Source organism: Hevea brasiliensis, chromosome 16 (genome assembly GCF_030052815.1).
Source record: "Hevea brasiliensis isolate MT/VB/25A 57/8 chromosome 16, ASM3005281v1, whole genome shotgun sequence".
Lineage (NCBI taxonomy): Eukaryota > Viridiplantae > Streptophyta > Magnoliopsida > Malpighiales > Euphorbiaceae > Hevea > Hevea brasiliensis.
The window spans coordinates 67437089-67457336 of record NC_079508.1 but is presented as its reverse complement, the minus strand read 5'-3'; the positions used below and the strand labels follow the sequence as shown (position 1 = coordinate 67457336).

The following is a 20248-nucleotide window of genomic DNA, read 5'->3' as shown; positions in this document are numbered from 1 at the left end:
TTTCCAATTCACATGAAAACCCATTTTAGCTCAGAGAAAAAGAATTGACGCACGCAGTTGAGCCCTGCTCCTGTGTCCTGTTTGACAATCGAATTGCTGGCGCTGGAGCCTGGAGAAGAGAAAATCGTCGTTTCTCATTCGCCTGATTTAAAGGGTAGTTTAGGCATATTGACAGTTTGAAAGGCTAGTTTGGGGATATTGATTGACATTAGAATGGTAGTTTTGGAACTTTGTACTGCAAAATCTCCTGGCACGTGCGGATTGGCGACAGTAATATCCCGCTTTATGGTGCAGAGAGACAGGATCCATTCTCTCCTGCTGGCGGTTAAACATTTCTACCTGCGCGACAAAAGAGGGACGAAACCTCTGCAGTATAGCACTCTATCGTCGTGCTGGTTAGGTTCACTTTTAGTTCTCTTGATTTTCATTCTTCAATTTTCTCGCAATTGCCCGTCATCGTTTGGGTGTTTTGAAGGTATTCTTTCTGGGTTCTAGGATTTGGAATTATTGAAGAATTCGCCGTGTACTAGAGACTATTTTTGTTTTGATTAGTGGTATTTTTTATTTATTGAATTTTTTTTTCTTTATGAAGTCCAAATTAGCTGTGTTTTACTGTATAATGGTGTGGCAGATTATGGAAGTCGCCTATTCGGGTCATACAAGAAAAAGTTTCCTTCTTTTTTTTTTTTTTTTCTCTCTCTATATGGCTTCAAGGTAATATGGACATCGATGATTCCCGATTTTTGAAGGTTTCTACTCAATATTTTCTGTGTATGCTGTGCTTTATTCTCCTGATTTCGTTGGTACATTGTAGAGTTTGCGCTACCATGTGCAGATGATTGTGCGAAAATTTGAGTTCTAATTCTGGTGTTTTAGAGTTTAGATTTCAAGCTTGCTTGATGTTCATATTACTTGAACTCGAGAACTTACTGTTCTTACCACTGAGCTAAAAGCCCAATGGTGTGTAAGCATTTTTTTTTTATTGTATGTGTTGTATTATGATTCATTTGTGTTAGTTTTGTAGCTTTTCTGTGATTACAAAAGCTAATGCGATTAATATGTTGAACAATTGTGTTTTGGGAATATTTGTCCTTTTTCAGGGGTTGTACTTTGTCTGAAAATGCAAGGAGGGAGAAGCAATAGGGATCCATTCTCTGATTTTGGTGATCCCTTTGGTGCTTTTGGGGTTCACAGGAGTTTGTTGTCCCGTTTTTTTGGTGGAAGGGACCCATTTGACGTTCCTTTCTTTACACGTCCTTTAGGGGGATTGTTTGAGTCGAGTTTTTTTGGTTCTAATAGGGGTCCATTTGCTAGCATGTTTCCATCTGCATTTCTTGAGCACCAAGCTCCAAAGCCTAAATTGTCCAGGGGGCCAATTATCGAAGAGCTGTTTTATGATATGCAAAATATTTATAGTTTTTACTCAGTTTGTTTTAGTTTCTTTTCAACTATACAAAGAATTTGTGCTGACTTGATTTTTTCAAGGTACTGTTTGGTGGGATTAGCCATTCTGTCCAAGAGATCGATGAAATTTTCTGGTATTTTTCGTTGTAGTTTGTATGTGATTGGTTGGATAATTTGGGAAAAAAGATTGTGTGTTGTAGGACTTAAAAGGTTTTGAATCTCTTATGTTTAGCAAAATAAATAAAGGAAAACGATAACAGACAAAAAGACATCCCAGTGCACAAGGCTTCTCACTTTGCAAGTATCTTGAAAGGATCATCTATCATATGCAACCTTTCCCTTACCTCCTTTCTTTTTTTCTTCTTTTTGGTGCAAAGAGGCTGTTTCTACTAATTGAACTCATGACCTTTCGGTTACAAAGGACTAACCTTACCATTGTGCCAAGGCTCACCCATTTACCCATATAACTGTTGACTGATGTGACAAGTTACCAGATATGTGCTGCCTTCCGTCTGTGCATAATGAGTAGATGCCATGTTATCCACCAAAAGTTGGATGATATCGGTGAAGGTATTTGGAGAACATGATAGCACTCTACAACATGAATAATGACGCTTGATGATCTCAAAAATAAATCTATCATGCTGAACTTCTGTTTGTTGATTTCCATTATGTAGTTGGTGATGCTATTATGGAGCTACTTTGCTACTGTTCTAACGGATCCAGGTGGTGTCCCAACAAGTTGGAGGCCATCAATTGATGAGGAGAGAGGTGATGCAGATCCATTGATAAGGTTAGAGCACGGCGGTGCAAATTTAGGTTTAAACCAGTAATCTGTACTTGGTGAGCCAGCTAACCAAAGAATGCGATTCTGTCGAAAGTGCAACCAATTTTAACCACCTCGATGTCATCATTGTTCTGTTTGTAAGTTCTTTACATATATTTCTTTCAAAGAAAGCCTATTGATATGTGCTGTCTAATTAAATGTGGCTTAATTTGTTAATTTCTTCCAGGTGGAAGATGTATATTGAAAATGGACCATCATTGTGTTTGGTTTGCAAATTGTGTTGGGGCATTGAACTACAAGTATTTCCTTCTTTTCTTGGTATGCTAATTATTGTTCGAAACTTGACTGTTAATCCATATGCTAGAATGGCATGGATATTAATGATCTTGAACTAGATGGACTCTTATGTTACTTGTTTGAGGTTTATGTTCAAAATAAATTTTCCATAAGTAAATTTTTTCTCGATCTCAATTTAGTTGGGGTGAGCTACATGGATTATTTTTCTCCATCTAGCTGACTATTAACTTTCCTCATGCATATAAAAAAATAGATGTCCTGGATATGTTTCAAATCTTCGTAACAAGGTTTGTGTTGGTCAGCTTCTAAACTTGGTCAGTAAAAAATTTTCATTCAACGCTATATGGTTGGTGTTTTCATAATATTACTTTCTAGAAGAAAAACTATAGATTGTTTTTCCTCTGCAGTACAATTATGTGTGCAGAGTGGGTACTTTGTGTATATTCGACCTTTCACATTAGAATCCTGCCATCTATGAGCATGTTAGGCCCCATAAAAAGGATAGCAAATAAAATTGCGTTTATTTTCATCACTAAAAGATGAATTACAAACGTAATGTAGCATGTGGATCCCACATCAAATGAATGGCAAATGGATTTGCTAACAACCTTTTTGGCCACATGGACAGACTCTCTCCTATAAACTGAACTTCTGGTTCTTAATTTCATGCAGATCAACATTCTCTATCCAAATAGTTAGGCTATTAGTCTACCTACACGGAAAAGTGGCACTCCAAATCCCATTTTGGAATCTTATTCCATCTAAGTTATTGGGCTAGTTCTCCCCTAATGCCCCCAAAGGTAACCCCAACTCTCTTCCCCTTTTCTTCTTTTGATTTAGACAAAGCAATTTTGCTAGGTATGTTGAGTGTTGAGTGTTGACATCCATATCATGTAAGTTGCATGCAAATCTCTCCTACAAACATATTTTTCTATTGAAACCAACTGCTATTTAATATCTATGGGATTCTTCTGTTTATTTTCTTATGCAGGTTTACACATTTCTTGAGACAACTGTTGTTACTTTATCATTATTGCGGCTATTTATTGCATTTTTACTGAAGGCGAAATATCTGGAACACCAGGAACCCTTGTAGCCACTTTTATTACATTTGGTGAGTTGGACAGAAACTGATACATAATATTATGTTTTCAATTTATTTTTGTATCCTTATTGTTATTGTCCAACTATTTCAGTATTGAACTTATCTTTTGCATTGAGTGTTATGGGCTTCCTGATTATGCACATCTCATTGGTACTAGCCAATACAACCACCATTGAGGTGATGCCTTCTGCCATATATGGTTAGCTTTCTTTCCCTCAAATTAGTAAAGGCCTTGAGATAGTGTCTCACATAACAGTTTTTCTTTCTCAATTTTCCTTTTTTCAGGCATATGAGAAGAAAACTGATCCTAAATGGCGATATGATCTTGGACGGAAGAACAACTTTGAACAGGTTACATTTGCCTTTTGTTGAATGTTTGTTTTCTCTTGTATTCATGTTCTTGCTTCTCTATAAATACATGTATGTTTCATATTTCTTTTTATAACCATTTCTGTTGGATACTGGTCGTCCATCCTGCTATTCTGCTGCCGGAGAAAAAAGGGTTACTCACTTGATTTAAACTTGCATGAAGTAATCCCTCATCTGCAACTATCATAATGTTACTGAAGTTAAGGTTTGGAACCTAATGTGTTGTAGACCTCTAATATTTGGTACAAATTTCCTTCGGTCACTCCTATAGCACAAATGAGTTTAGTCAAAATTATAAATTGATACCTGGTGCCGTTGTTGGCTTGGTGCATTGACAATGTTTGCTTGTTCAAGCCCCTATATGCAGTTAACCTTCTCTTAATTTGGATTCTTCTCCTTTTGTTGTTACTGATGCAAATTTAGTCAAAAGATTAAAATTTTATGCTAGTATGACAAAACAATTGGAAATTGGAATATTGCATTTCTTTGTCGTGGCTTCACTGGCCAAAGCCTATAGGTAGTAGCACTTTGATGTATTTACAATGGCATTATTGGTGACGAGTTCCTATTAAATCATCACATTTTTTTCTTGTTTATGGAGTCTTGCAAGACTTCAAACTGTTGTAGGACTAGGCTGGTTCTTTATTCATCTTCTTTTCCTTGTTTTATGTTTTATGTCAACAATTATATATATATATATGTTTTCAAGTTTTAGCCTCTTATCTACTTTTGTAGCCTATGTATTTGAATGAAATGTGTGCGGTGAAAAGCAACATGATCACAAGATTAGAGTGGCAAAAATGAGGCTATTATGATGGATGTGGAAATCAAATGATGGACATGATAAAAAAAAAGTGAATGCATTTGTAGAAAGGTGACAGTGGCACCAATTAGGGGAAGGGACATTGAGATGGTTTAAATATGGGCATTGTAGACCACCAAAACCTATTTATAAGCATGACCACATTGAAGTGAAAAGAGAAAAGAAAGCAAGGGGGGATAACATAAGGGAAAGAAAAAGGATTAGTGGCTCTATATTTTTCTGAAAATATAGTCCTATACCAAGTGAAATGAAGGAAACAAATCTAGTTCCATCCCAACTCATATGGGATTAAATCTTAGTTGAGTTGAGCTTATTTGTGTATTAAAAACCGTTGATGAGTGATTTCACAACTTGCGACTGATTTTCTGAATTATTTTGCAATTTGCATATAAGATTGCAACCTCATATTTTAAAATGTTCAGCTATTGGTTTTATTGGAAATTTGGAATGGAATATTACTGAGAAGAGTATGTGTGATAGTTATGTTTTCTTTAACTTTTCTTCCCTTCACCAGAAATTCTGGTTTCATTCTGGATCATGTTTGAGAACTCATGTATCCCTTAGCAAACCTATGTGCGTATAAATATGTTCTGGCATCCATGCAAAATACAACATTGATCATGGTGGATTATCTATTTCTATATTAGGTGTTTGGGATGGACAAGAGGTACTGGCTCATCCCTGCTTATTCTGAAGATGATTTGAAACGCATGACAGTGCTTCGGGGTTTTGAATATCCAACAAGACCAGATTTAGATGAACTCCAACTCCAGCAGCTCTAACTGTATTTGGCAACACAGACTGTTAAATTGCCACTCCTCTTCATTACCTTCTTATGGCTTAGGCATCCCGGAAGAAGCAGCTCACATTGGCAAGATCCTTGAACACTTTTATGCCTGGTTTACTATCTATGCGAGAAATATTGGCGGCATGCCTTGAAATATTAGAATTTTGTACGACTGGATTATGCTGAAGGTTAAAACTATACAATTCTGTACATATGTCAAATCTTGCTTCATCTGCCAAAAGTATTTTGTGCTTGCAGTGTAGCTAACATAACTAAATTAAATATTGTCCTCTGTTGCTGGCTATGCTTCTAATTTTTTCGGAACAAAGATTTCATGAGCATTCTTCTTTTCGGTTCATTTCGTGAGCATTCTTTCTTAATCAATTGTCTTGTTTTCGTCTATTGCGTGCTCGTTTGTCTAATATGTTCCCAAATATGTACGGGGAACCTAAATAGCAAACATTGATCTACGCTTATGGTAAGCCCTTTTTTTTTTTTTTTTTTTTTGGAATAGTGCAAAAGGTTTCATGAAATTTGCATTTTGACACTTTGAGAGTTAATGATTCAATTCTTATCAAATTGCTTACATTCTACCAGTAATGTAAAAATTAACAAAAAGTTGAATTAATAACATTTGAAATCCTCACAATCATTTTCAAGTTACTTTACTTGGAAGGGAGGTGTCATGATTTGAAATAGCGACGCATGCATTGCTACTGCTATATAAGAAGATGAACAAAGAATAACATCAAAGCGGGTCTCTCTAAGCCGAAGGAAAATTGATACTTCTATTAATTTTTCTCCAACAAAAGATGGAAAGATAACCATCGCCCAAAACTGCTTTTAAGGCAAAATAAAAAAATAAATTCTTTGACACTGTTGACTTATAATATCATTAAATTACTAAATAAACACTGCAACTACATCATTTACATCAATTTGCAAATTGTAAGTCGCTGTTAACTATATACTCTTTCTGATCCCTCTCAGCAAAAACATGCCATTTTCAACCAAAGGCCCATTACTGTATTGCTTGTTGAATTATGCCAAGTACCTAAACATGTTTGGGTTCTCCTTATCTCTCTCCAAGTAGTCTCGAGTGATCAGATCTTCCATTCGCTTCTTAATTGCCTTAATGTCAGGCTGCAAATTTAAATCCATAGTCATAAGGACAAAGAAAAAACATGAAGGAAGCTCCATCAAAACTTCTTATTTCTCTTTTATGCTAATTTATGATGGCTATGCTACAATTCCAATTCATCCAGAAAGGGTTTATTGAGGATTTTTGAACAAGGTGTAACCATGCATATAAAAGAAAGGAATATCAGAACAGAGTTCCTAAATTAACTCAGTCAGTAGCCAAAGTTCCCCAACTTGTTCTTTTTGCTAATATGTATTCATGATCAAAAGTATATGCCATACCTTGAACATGCGACTCAACTGCTCGACACACTCTGAGACTAATTGTTGATGGCCCAAAACTTTCCGACTCTTCATTATGCGCACAATTGCAGCATCAATAGCATATCTCCTGTCCTTATCAACGTCTTCAACAACCTTCTTTCTTTCATCTACTGGGGGGAGAGGAATCTACAATTGGGACAATTTTCAAATGTTTATATCTTCAACAAAACAATAGTTAGAAGCCAACAGTCCTGGTGATCTGGTTTCAACAGCAAACAATCCAACAGTGAAAATTATCATGTTAAAAGTTACCTTGATTCTTCTCATTCTGTCAGTGAACTTGTGGTTAACTTCAAAGTAGTCTGTTTGGGAAATGGTCTTTGTATTTGGTTCCTTCGTAAGGATCTTGTACTTGGCACAAGACAAGGAATGAACCACTCTAACCAAGTCATCATGGGTCAAGTTTAACTGAGTCATAATCTCAGAATAACTGAGTCTGTCCGAAGAGTTAAAAAGCAGCAGGAGAGCAGCCTGTAGAGTATAGACAGAAATGTCAGTCTGAATCAAGCATCTAGATTTAACAATGAAATATGAGCCAACATTCACCATTCCCACAAATGCAGGGATTAAGATAACAAACCTGGTAGGTTGACACAATCAGCTCAATAGTTTTTTGCTCAAACTTGCCATTGAGATGGCAAGACCCCAATGAATAGATCCATGTTAGCTTCCGGTGCTTGCTTTTTTTATCATAGAATTCCTTGAAAATTTCAACACCCCTGACCTGAAACAAAAATATTTCTAAATATTTGCCTGATATAGGGAAAAAGCATAGAAAAAGCCCATCAAACTTACCACAATGTTCATATTATACAAACAAATATTAGTATCAATATTAGTATCAAGTATAAAAGGATGTTTACCATCTCTGCTGGAAGATTGAGATCAGAGGATTTATAGCTGGGCCAAAATCCAGTTGTAAGAACAGTAACTGTTAAATCAATCCCAGGATGTGCATTCGGGTTATTGCCAAGATATTTCTCAAAGCTTGTCTGATTTTCCCTTGCCAGCGTCAAATCAGTAACCTGGAAAAGAAAAAATAATTCCAAGAGAAATCACTAAGTTAAATGGATATTACTATTAATATATATCACCTAATTACTCAGGGCCAATTTACCATCCCCTCCATCTTTGAAGTGAACTGCCCACCACACTGCTGCTTCAGTTTTGTAAGAATACTCCTTTCATGATCATCATTAGCACTCCGGTCAAAAAGAAGACGCCGAGCAAGCTTCTTTCTGCCAACAGGCAGAAAACCAAAATGAATACTGGAAATAAATGAAGAAAAATTATACAAAATGATACCAACTAAAGATTAAATTTACCTGTAGAATTCAGCAAAAAGGTCCTTATCACTGATATACGCCAGCAATTTTACTACCTACAAAATTCAACCACAACGGAAATCAATGCCAGAGAAAACCTAAAACACCTGTCTAAACACTACATCGAAATCAGATTTTTTATACAATGAATATTTTGATATGCCACCTTTTCCAGCATTTCTTCTATGGCTTCATCGCTCAGTTTCTCACTTCCACCCTTCTTGAGGATATTATCACAAAAAGTTGCCAGTAGTTCTGCGCTTGAACTGCCAGCAACTGTTTTATTACAGAATATCTCAAAAGCCTCTTTCATGGCCTAATGAATCACCAACAGATAGAGAAAACATACTTAGACAATGTGATAGGACAAAACTTAGAGAAACATAATGATACATACAGCACAAATGCCACAAACCTTGTGAAAGAGGGTGTGATTTTGAAAACAATCATTCACGTATGCCATATATTTGTCATGCAGCTCAATTATTTTTCTCACAAGAACCTGAAGATCACACCAATCAATAAAATATTGGGCCTCCATCTTATTCCCAGATATCTATAACATATAAGTAGGGGGATTTACCTGTTCCTGTACACCACCATTCACAGCCTGTAGAAGCGCTTAATTGTCAACACTTAGCTCCACAGACAAACAATTGAAAATAATAATAAAATTCAGTTACAGATACATGAAGTTCCAACATAACCTAAAAAATCCCAAGTGTTTTCAACCCAGAACATATGTTGAGAAATGGAGAAAGGAAAGGGGCAAAGAAAGAAAGGAGAGCGAGAAAGGACACCTAATGCAACTGCAAGAATGATGTAACTTGGTAAGTAGGAAAGAGGAAAAGAAGGAAGAAAAATTTTCCCATTGGACCAAAAGATACTTTTGCGGACAAAGTAGAGTGAATGAATTAAATTACACATATGCCCATAACAAATGTTGTAATAAAACAATCTTCTGCAATTTTCTTTCGTCCTTGAATACAAACAAGAGGAGTGATAGTTAATTTCACCTTCTACAAAATTTCCTCATTTTCTTTTCTATCAATTCCTTCACACCACCATCCCCCCACCCCAACCACCCCCCCAAAAAAAAACACACACACAAACAGAAACACAAACACAGAGAAGTTGCTTTCTCATGCCAGAATGAAAGTATGGAACAATTTTGTTAAAAAAAAAAAAAACCTAAAAGAAAGCCAATCATAATAACGAACCAGGCTACTTGCAGCATCTTCAGCTTGCTGGACCAAGACTGTCCCTTCAGCAGTAATATGCTGTAAAAAGGAAAGTGTCAGTAACCAAGAAAAACAAGCTAGGCCCTTTTCTACCAAAATAGCATAAATGAAGAGACCAGCCGCCAACCTGCTTGAAAACGGTAGCAACAGGTTCCAAGCCTTTGGGTATTTTATGATAAAGCCTATACATCCTTGAAAGATCCTCCACCTGCGCAGCATAAACAAAACCAGATAATTATTTACCATATCCTGCGAGAATAACCAGAGATAATTCAAAAGATGAAGCCTTGCAGACAATATTACCTTATCATCTCGAAGCAATGCACGGCATCCAGAATGCTCCTTTTCAAGCAATTGGTTTGCATAGACCACCAACAACTCATGTTGCACTTTCTACAAACAAAATATAAAACAATAAATATAGAATAGGTCATTTTTATAAGAACCCAAACCCTTAAAGTCGTAACATCTTAAATAATGAATGTATAATAATATCTCCACATGCTGCTTCATAATACTTTCTAAATGACAGTAGAACAAGAAACGTTCTGAATAGAAGTGGGATTATTGATTTAAAGATATTTCTATTTCTTTTGCAGTTTGGTCAATTTATCACTTATATGCCAGTATGAGACATAGTTTTGACTAAGATTTGAAATCAGCTATGCATTATGTAATGTGCATAAAAGCTTCATACAACATATTAAAACTTAAAACACAATATTACCAACCCATTATCACTGGGGTGGTGATTCTGCTAAAAATTTCAGATGCGCATCTTAGGGGTGTTATCAGAGGAAGTAAGCCTGAACTCAACCTCGTTCTAATCAAGTCGGAGTATGCTATATGGAACCTTTGTTTCCACTCTGGTTGGTTTAGGCTAAACTTTCACTAAGATCTAGATATGCTAGATCCTAACCAAACTTTTTCCTGAAGAAACTATGTGAATACCCTAGCTATCCAATTCAATATGTCGAACTCAAATGGATTCCTGAAAATTTTGTAAAGTTAATAAATAAGTCATATCACGAGAATATGAAACCCACATTAATAAGTATTTCCTTTTAACTCCAATCCAAGAATTTTATCTTTCATAACTAAAACGAAAAATAATGTTCTATTTCAATAATTAACTTTGTTCACATGCATTTACTTCAATAATAAGAAACAGTTTTTTCCCCTTACAGTACATGGAAAAGGAAAACACTCTACCCCCCTATTCAGTCAAGAAATATATAAAACATGAAATTAAACGAACCTCCACTAACTTTAGCTCACTGCTTGAATGCAAATAATGAGAAACTCTATCCCTCTCCTTCTTCAAGCATTCCTCCGACTGAAAGCTCATGAGAGGTGTCAGGATCACAAAAGTTAATCATAAAACAACAATGAATTAGTACAAGTACTTGCCTTCAACATGTAGTCTGGACAAGAATCCTCCAAAATCCAGTTTGATGCCTTACGAGAATAGTAAGCACCAGTATCTTGAAGCATGCGTGCTTCAAAATCTTGTTCATAACGATCCATTGTACCCATTCCAATCTCAACAAATATATCTAAAACATTCTTCAACAATGCCCTGTCAATCTGCTCTCCCTCACGTTCTTTATCAATCTGAAGTCCGAAAAAATGGATGCTCAACATTTTATTGGAAAAAAATAAGAGCTACAATTATAATTATAGAGAACAAGTAACATACAAGAACAATCACACCATCTCTAGCTTTTTCATATACTTCCTGATAGACCTGAACAAGAGATAAAGGTAACAAAAGAATCATCTAAACAATCAACAGAGAGGGAAGAAATAATCATAGGGAAAAAAATAGAAATTAAGCCTAAGTTTAAGGCTGTTCACATTCACTTCACTCTGGCATAAGAAACAAGGTGTGGTATATAGAATTGACAAACCAGGTCACGGAAGCAAGTCAGCCCAACTTCATTAAGAGGAGGAAGCGACCTCCGAGCAATAAAGTAGCGATCCAAATAATGAAAGAAGCGTGACAGCCACCTAACCATAAGTTTATGGTTAGACCATCTTTTCACAATCTCCCTCAGCATAAACTCATCATGCTTCTCTCGTATAGATGGCAGCACCTGATTCAGAATACAAAGTTGGAATTGTAACTCAATGGATAAGTTACATCATGAAGTCAAGTTATTCATTAATTTAAAAAAAAATGGTCCATAATTTATACCAGTAAAATTTGAACTCAGGATATACTTTGACATGAAATCAGCCACATTCTCATTACAAATCACAACCACGTAGAGTGTTCTCACAGAAAGAATTGCAAAAGCAAATCTATATTCTGACAGAAGAATCGATAATACATCATATGCAACAAGCCATCCATATATAACCATCCTGCTTTAAAATAACACCGCATTCACAAAGTAATCAATTTCCCTCCTCTCGCATATGTTTATTGTGTCCTATAATACCAAATAGCAATATAGCAGTTGACTCATTCACAGTTGTTTTATTATAGACCAGATCTAAAACTACACTACAATTCTCTTGTAGCCATAACTCCTAATTTGTATTGATTAAGATCAAGCCTTTATCCTACTTACTACATAGAGAATTCAGAAAATGAAATATGAAGTGAAACTAAGAAAGCAAATAGATTACCTAGATAGTCGTTACCTTATGGGTAGTTACCTCATATAAGATTAGTTGCTTATTTTGTTTCTTTTGCAACTCACTTCTCAGGTGCAAGGTGTGTGCCTAGGCTCTAGGATTAATAACTATGGTTACCCAACACAACTGAGAAAATCAAAACTAAGAAGTCATCCAAACCTTCAGCTTAATAAAGAAACAAAACATATTGTCTATATTGACCCATATATTCCACAAACACATATTTCTAACATGTAATCACTACAATAAATTTAAGAACAAAAGATTAATTCAATTTATCTTCTTACCATGGAATTAATATAATCTTCAAAAGACTCTCTGTACTTGTCATAAAGCTGCTGAGAATAATCATGAGGGGGCTTCTGTGTACACATATTGTATATAGTCCTGTAGTGTTCGAATTGGGAAAAATAAGAACAGGCAAAAACTATATGAAGGTTCATCACACTAAATTGAATAAATGAAAGATTACGTGTAATGCATCATATATTCTTCTGAGCTGAATTGCTCTAGTGATCCTTCCAGAATAATCTTCAGCTTTGTGATTCCTTTCTGCATAAAATCCCATCCTTGATCCAAGTCGATTGTCCTGCGTTCCATGGTTGTAGAGGAACAATTCCTCTCAAAATGCAAAGCAAGTTACTAAAACCTGACCAGTGAGTAATGAGATTAGGAAAGAGATCACAAATATATAACCCTCAACAAACATTTCAACAAAATTTACAATAAGCAGCAGAATTTATTAGTATTGCATAAAAAAGATATATTAAGGTTTTTCCTTACAAAACTAAAATATTGAGCTTCATTACAATTTCATTGGTAATAATTCGCGGAAGGATATACCAAAACAAATCAGCATTATAAGCAATGATGACACGTGAACAAACAAAAACCTATATATAAAGCCAAAACGACATAGAAGTCACAAAAATTCAAACTACAGGTTTCATTGTAATAAAAGAACAAATAATGAAAACGTACAAACAATGCAGATTGAAAAGCAGTAAATATAATAGCTAATCCATAAACAGTCATAGCCAGAAATTAACCAAAACGCAACAATATTCGTTAAAAACACGAGATAAACACTGCCCGAAACGCAGATAATCAACAAATAAACTATTGAAAGCTCCCATTGCAACCAATCATACTCATCGAACCCCATAGATTTTAAGAAGCATAATTAATAAGAAACAAACAAACAAACAAATAAATAAATAAATAAACCCTCAAATTGAGCAATACATACCGAAGGAAGATTGAAAACAATGAGAATAAGAATTGAGGACAATCAAAACGGGAGCCGATGGCTTTTCAAAGAGAGAAGGAGTTGCAGAGAAACCCTAACCCTATCGATTAAGTAATCCGCTAGAGAGAGAAGGAGATGTATCGGGTCGCACTAAAAAAGGGAGCGAAAATTGTAAACCGGGAAAGTGTTTTATTTGATGGTGAAGAGCTTTACAACCAACTACTCCCTCCCCCTGCCTCCCACAAGCACAAATAAAGTAATAAAATTTACATAATTTTTTTTTTCTTAATATACCTCTTTATTAATATTAAATAACTCGTTTTTTATTGGAGCTTTTGAAGATTGTTGAAAAGTATATCGGAATATTTTCATATTTCTTGTGCGATATATTCTTCTGTATTAAAATCACATACTATATATGAGTATATTATTCAAAGGTAGCTACATTTTCTCTGAAGTTCCAGCAAATAAGTTAATATTTTTAATTTGGGTAGAAAGTTTCCGTGTAAGGAAATTAGAATAACTAGAGTAGAAAAATTCTCATCATTTGAAAATCAACAAGTTGATGTTGTTTAGCTGGCTCTGCAACCATCTTCTTCTGGCGGAGCATTTAAATCGAGCAACAGCCTCACCATAACGATCTCTTGTGGTGATGTTGTTTTAGTTTCTCAGTCATGGTTTATGAAAATCATGCTGATATATGATTGTAGGCCCTTTTGATAATGACGGTATTTCAGCCATTCTGTCTTCATAGGAGCAAGGAAATAATAGTCAATGTGTTTTAATATATATATATATATATATAAGTCTCGAAATTATTAATCAAAATATATTCGTTTATATTATTAATTAACATTTGACATAATTATTATTAATTATTTTATTTAAAAAATATAAAATATTTAAAATTTTATTTTTAAAATAAAATTAATTTTATTAGATAAATTTTAATTGAATTTAAAATTTATTTTTAATTTATTTTTTTAATTATAAATTTAATTATTAATATTAGATAATATCTAATTTAATAATTGATCCTAATAAATATTGATATTATATTAAAAAAATACATTTATCTAAAAATAAGATAATAAAACTAAAATTGTCTAGAGAAATGCTCATTCTCATTCTTATCTTTTTTTAGAAATTTTAGTAAATATTCAAATATATTATTAAAATAAATAAAAAATAATTCACAAAGTGTGCATATATATATTTAATTACAATATTAAGTCATATTTTATGTGACGTCCTCATAAGGGAAACCCTCTGTTTTGTTAAGTGGCACAATTAATCGGCATACACATATCTTCCATTTATTAAAGATGTGGTGTAAATGAGCTGCGTATGAAAAGAAAAATAGGCATCATCCCCAGCAATCAAACCAATAGGGTAGGGAAATATATCATATGATCATTGTGTCATTCTCCAACAACGAGTTACTTCAAAATGATTACAGTCATAAACCAATCAATACATCTATTTAGAAGAAGAAATAAAATTAAAGGACATATAAGAAAAATTTGTAGAAGAAGAAGAAGAAGAAGAAGAAGAAGCTAAGCAAAACAACTTACCATGTTAATGAGTCTTCAAAAACCTCGGAGATAGAACAAAAACCCCTCAAGAAAGAGATGATTGAGAAGATGAAAAATGCAAGAAGACGAAAAAACCTGGAATCAATAAAATGGAACACAACTCCATGCAACACGCAGAAATAGGCCAACGTAAACTGCAACATCTTAAACTTGAACAGAACTAATAATTGAAAAAGAATAAAGATCAAACACGAATCGATAAATAAGTACCAATTGGAGATTAGGAACGATGGAAATAAGAATCCAGGAAAATGCGAGCGAGAAAGTGTTTTGCTGATTCTAATATATGTATGGAAAATAACCAAAATTAGAAATGATTTATGAAATTTTACAAGATTCTAAAAATAATTTTCCAATTCACATGAAAACCCATTTTAGTTCAGAGAAAAAGAATCGACACATGCAGTTGAGCTCTGCTCCTGTGTCCTGTTTGACAATCGAATTGCTGGCGCTGGAGCCTGGAGAAGAGAAAATCGTCGTTTCCCATTTGCCTAATTTGAAGGGTAGTTTAGGAATATTGACAGTTTGAAAGGCTAGTTTGGGGATATTGATTGACATTAGAATGGTAGTTTTGGAACTTTGTACTGCAAAATCTCCTGGCACGTGCGGATTGGCGACAGTAATATCCCGCTTTATGGTGCAGAGAGACAGGATCCATTCTCTCCTGCTGGCGGTTAAACATTTCTACCTACGCGACAAAACTCTGCAGTAAAGCACTCTATCATCGTGCTGGTTAGGGTCTCTTTTTAGTTCTCTTGATTTTCATTCTTCAATTTTCTCGCAATTGCCCGTCATCGTTTGGGTGTTTTGAAGGTATTCTTTCTGGGTTCTAGGATTTGGAATTATTGAAGAATTCGCCGTGTACTAGAGACACTATTTTTGTTTTGATTAGTGGTATTTTTTTATTTATTGAATTTTTTTTTCTTTATGAAGTCCAAATTAGCTGTGTTTTACTGTATAATGGTGTGGCAGATTATGGAAGTTGCCTATTCGGGTCATACAAGAAAAAGTTTCCTTCTTTTTTTTTTTTTTCTCTCTCTCTATATGGCTTCAAGGTAATATGGACATCGATGATTCCCGATTTATGAAGGTTTCTACTCAATATTTTCTGTGTATGTTGTGCTTTATTCTCCTGATTTCGTTGGTACATTGTAGAGTTTGCGCTACCATTTGCAGATGATTGTGCGAAAATTTGAGTTCTAATTCTGGTGTTTTAGAGTTTAGATTTCAAGCTTGCTTGATGTTCATATTACTTGAACTCGAGAACTTACTGTTCTTACCACTGAGCTAAAAGCCCATTGGTGTGTAAGCATTTTTTTTTTTTATTGTATGTGTTGTATTATGATTCATTTGTGTTAGTTTTGTAGCTTTTCTGTGATTACAAAAGCTAATGCGATTAATATGTTGAACAATTGTGTTTTGGGAATATTTGCCCTTTTTCAGGGGTTGTACTTGTCTGAAAATGCAAGGAGGGAGAAGCAATAGGGATCCATTCTCTGATTTTGGTGATCCCTTTGGTGCTTTTGGGGGTCACAGGAGTTTGTTGTCCAGTTTTTTTGGTGGAAGGGACCCATTTGATGATCCTTTCTTTACACGTCCTTTAGGGGATTGTTTGAGTCGAGTTTTTTTGGTTCTAATAGGGGTCCATTTGCTAGCATGTTTCCATCTGCATTTCTTGAGCACCAAGCTCCAAAGACTAAATTGTCCGGGGGGCCAATTATCGAAGAGCTAAACTCTGATGATGAAAAAGATGAAGCTGATAAAGACAAGAAAGAGAATCCAAGAAAACATGGTAGAAGCAAGGAGCCATATGTTATCCAGATGATGATGCTAAAGGTGAAGTTTGTTGTTGCATTCTATTTTATGATTAATGAGCATGTTTACACTTTGATTTTGTTAGTCTAAGGAAACTGGCTTGTCTTTTCTATTTTTGTCGCAGAGAGGGAGAATAAGCATTGGCAGTATATAAATGGCCATAATAGATTCCATGACATAGAGCAGCAGCCCCAAACTCATAGCTTTACTTTTCAGAGTTCTACCATGACGTATGGTGGCCCCAATGGATCTTACTATACTTCATTGAAGAGTACAAGAACTGGGAGTGATGGAGTACGTAATGTGCCTTTTTGAAATTATTTTGACCTGGATTATTTTGTTATAGTCCTGTTACTTGGGTGGCTTTTCTGAAACAGTTGACAATTGAAGAAAGCAAAGAAGCTGATAGTGTTTCAAGGCAAGCCACTCACAGGATTTCTAGAGGACTTCACAACACGTTATTTGTTCAGTATTACTGGCCATTATCATTTTGATAGCTTTTCCTATTCATTTCACAATTTGGATTATTACTTAGCTGGTTAAATCATGCTTTAATGTAGCACATTATTTTATAGGGTCATACCCTTACAAGGAAGCTTAATTCAGATGGTAAGGTGGATACCATGCAGACCTTGCATAATCTTCAAGAAGGTATGCACTCATTGTTTGTCATTCTTTCATTATTGATATTGGTGCATTCTCTGGGATTATATAAAAGGTTTGGACTGGTACATTAGATGAACTTGCTGTTTTCGAAGAAGCTTGGAAGGGAAATGCCAGACGTTGTCTTCCTGGTTGGAGTGGGAGTTTCAGTGGCCTTGATAATATGGGTAAGATTATTTCAATTCCTTTCAAATCCACTTTTATCTATGCTGTGGTCATAGGCTAGGAGAATTGTCTCTCATTTTACATTATGCTTTTCCTCTCTCCTCTTTCCTCATTTTAGCAAGCTACTTATTACTGTAGTAGTTATGTGTAGTCAAGGACTGGAGTATGTTTTATACTGTTGTTTTCTGATTTATTTGACTTGCTGCCTTGGTTATGCTTTGCATAAATGAGTATGAAGAAGTTTACGTAGACCATTGTAATACATGGAACTGGTGTCATGTTCAGTTTCAAGAGAGCGTGTATATTTTATTGAAGTTGTGGATGTCAAGGCAACAAATCACTAGGTGGGATGGACAAACATTGTCATTTAATTCATAGTCTAAATGATTTTGTGGAATCTTTTTAAGATCTTGGGAACTTATCTTTTCCAACTGAGGAACTGCCGAAACATGGTGAAGTTGAAGTAAAGCTGAAGCTACTTTTGCTTGCATTGGTTGTGTGGCAAGGATGATTATTGAAGGGCTGCTCTGTTGATCTTCAATAATAGCAACACTCTTTACTTATTAATGGGGTGTTAAACAAATTAGTAAAAGAGACTTAACTACACTAAGTGGGAGTAATATATTGTAGCTTTAGATGCCTTAATAGAGTAATTTTTTTTTATACCTCAAGTTATCTAGGAAATTTTGGTGTGTTGTTGTGATGCTGATTACTTGTCTGCTCTGTTATGTTGGGTTATAGGGGCTAGTAGTGGTGGACAGAATGCACAGGGAAGCAGGGGAGATTGGGCACTTCCATCCACTGAGCATTGGAACGGGGCAGTAGCAGATGCTAGAGACAGGGCAGGGTCTTCTCGGATGCAGCACTCAGGAAGGATGAAAAGTTCTTCAGACATCAAAGGCAAGAGTGGATATGCTGGAGGGAGAACAAGAGATTAAAATTGGGAAGCATTAATGAGATGGTTAAATTGCACTAACCATCCCTGAAATTTAGGAGTTTTTTCATTTTTGTTCATCAACTTCAATTTATTAAAATAAAATCATTGAACTTTAATTTTATTTCAAAAAACTCCTCTTCACCAATAATAATTGGTTTGCCGATTATGTTGTCAATTTGATATCATTTTTCTCTTTTTGAAAAAATGGACGGACTAAACTGCCCCTCATCTACCTACCCCTCCCTTCTTTTATTGCAACCCACTCGGATGCTCCTCCTCCTCTCCATTTTCTATCCCTTTGCTCCCTCTCCAAATCCTCCGCTAAAAAGCCATGTTGCGAGACTAATTTGAAACTCAGCTATGTCCCTAAGGCTAAAACAGCTTTTTCACCATGCAGCCCAGTCTTCACCCCGTAGCCAGCCTCCCTTCCCTCCATTTTTGATCTATACCTCCCACTCTAATTCTCCTCCTTAAACCATTTCAAGAAAGCTTTCGCTTAAACCATTCCTTCTTCCTGCACTTCTTTTTGGTTCTTGGTTATTCAGTGCCTCAATGCCATATGCACTACCCTCCTCTGTCCTTGTGGTGCTTCTACTTGACGCCATATTCATGAAGATGAAGACTCAGGTCGTGAATCAAAGACCCAGTTCCCCACGACATAGACCCATCCACAAATGTTTGAACAGAACCATCAAACGAGTAAATTACCCTCCATCTAATGCAACATATTATATATTATAGCTCATTGTCAATGCCATTTCCGCAACGACACTCTCACTACTAGTGGATCCTATTCTTGCTCGCCTATACCAGCTCATTATCAATGTTGTTTGTTTGTTTGTTATTTACTTGGCAAATTGGGACTTGGTTTTGTTGAGATTTGTTTGGTTGATTTGTTATGTTTTTACTCTTCTAAGATCTTAGCATAATTTATGTATTGTTCAGATTTATTGTGCAGAATTATGTTTTGATTTTGTTGGGTGTTGATATATTATGCTGATTCTTTAGATAGTGTACCTTCCTTATTTATGATGTTCTTATAGTATGTTAAGGGATCAAATAATTTTTTCCCTACTTGTTTTTATGGCATTCCTTCGTTTTATGGGTACCAAAATCTTTGCAGTTAAGGTGATTGGTTAATGCTCTCTCCCATGCGCTATATAGTGGAAGATTGCAATATATGAATTGTTAATAAGCTATTTGGAGGAGTTATTCTTGTTTTGGTGTGAATTTTTCAATTTTACCACCTGCGCGAAGTGTAATGTTGTGCTTCATATTGTATTCTTCAACTTCGATGCACATAGATGTTACTACTATTCGTTAGTTTTGCCATTGCACAGCAAAAAATTATCATTTTAAAAAGGAGATGAAGAAGGAGAAAGGTAAGGGAGGGGAGATAGAATGAGAGAGAGAGATAGATGGAAGAGAGAGAGAGGACAACGGGGGCATAAAGATATGTTAGGGCAATTTCTAATGTTCTTGTAGATTTTTTTTGTGAAACAATCTGTAACACTCCTAATTTTAAAATTTATTATTTTTGGGTAAATATTGATATTTTATTTTATTTGAATTTTAGGAA

At 35.1% G+C, this 20248-nt stretch overlaps 2 protein-coding genes across 7 annotated transcripts; one reads left to right on the top strand and one right to left on the bottom strand.

Moving 5' to 3' along the window:
* Positions 1–188: 188 nt before the first annotated feature.
* Positions 189–18800, top strand: LOC110631838 (uncharacterized). Of its 6 annotated transcripts, none has more exons than XM_058138549.1 (7): positions 189–395; positions 16533–16925; positions 17029–17198; positions 17282–17368; positions 17480–17555; positions 17642–17734; positions 18474–18800. In XM_058138549.1, exons 3-7 carry the CDS (start codon positions 17130–17132, stop codon positions 18668–18670), a joined length of 522 nt encoding a protein of 173 aa, XP_057994532.1. In that variant the 5' UTR covers positions 189–395; positions 16533–16925; positions 17029–17129; the 3' UTR covers positions 18671–18800. The 6 variants fall into 6 exon arrangements, with proteins under 6 accessions (XP_057994532.1, XP_057994531.1, XP_057994533.1 ...); XM_058138548.1 differs by lacking the exon at positions 189–395 and adding an exon at positions 15745–15902; XM_058138550.1 differs by lacking the exon at positions 189–395 and adding an exon at positions 15747–15821.
* Positions 6337–13641, bottom strand: LOC110631833 (cullin-1). Its single transcript, XM_021779799.2, has 20 exons — positions 13495–13641; positions 12718–12894; positions 12533–12632; positions 11513–11698; positions 11302–11349; positions 11013–11216; positions 10861–10938; positions 9906–9995; positions 9730–9810; positions 9582–9641; positions 8945–8971; positions 8777–8863; positions 8528–8677; positions 8362–8417; positions 8154–8274; positions 7900–8061; positions 7617–7760; positions 7289–7507; positions 6995–7162; positions 6337–6715 (listed from the first exon to the last, which is right to left on the bottom strand). Exons 2-20 carry the CDS (start codon positions 12843–12845, stop codon positions 6614–6616), a joined length of 2211 nt encoding a protein of 736 aa, XP_021635491.2. The 5' UTR covers positions 12846–12894; positions 13495–13641; the 3' UTR covers positions 6337–6613.
* Positions 18801–20248: the final 1448 nt, after the last annotated feature.

Bases quoted from the DNA above. Each gene is read 5' to 3' on its own strand.
- LOC110631833 (XM_021779799.2), bottom strand. From the start codon at position 12,845: ATGGAACGCAGGACAATCGACTTGGATCAAGGATGGGATTTTATGCAG. The intron at 9,811-9,905 runs GTAATATTGTCT...TATGCTGCGCAG, and splicing joins CATTGCTTCGAGATGATAAG to GTGGAGGATCTTTCAAGGAT. The intron at 8,062-8,153 runs GTAAATTGGCCC...TTTCTTTTCCAG, and splicing joins CTTCAAAGATGGAGGGGATG to GTTACTGATTTGACGCTGGC.
- LOC110631838 (XM_058138549.1), top strand. From the start codon at position 17,130: ATGACGTATGGTGGCCCCAATGGATCTTACTATACTTCATTGAAGAGT. The intron at 17,556-17,641 runs GTATGCACTCAT...CTGGTACATTAG, and splicing joins CTTGCATAATCTTCAAGAAG to ATGAACTTGCTGTTTTCGAA. The intron at 17,735-18,473 runs GTAAGATTATTT...GTTGGGTTATAG, and splicing joins CAGTGGCCTTGATAATATGG to GGGCTAGTAGTGGTGGACAG.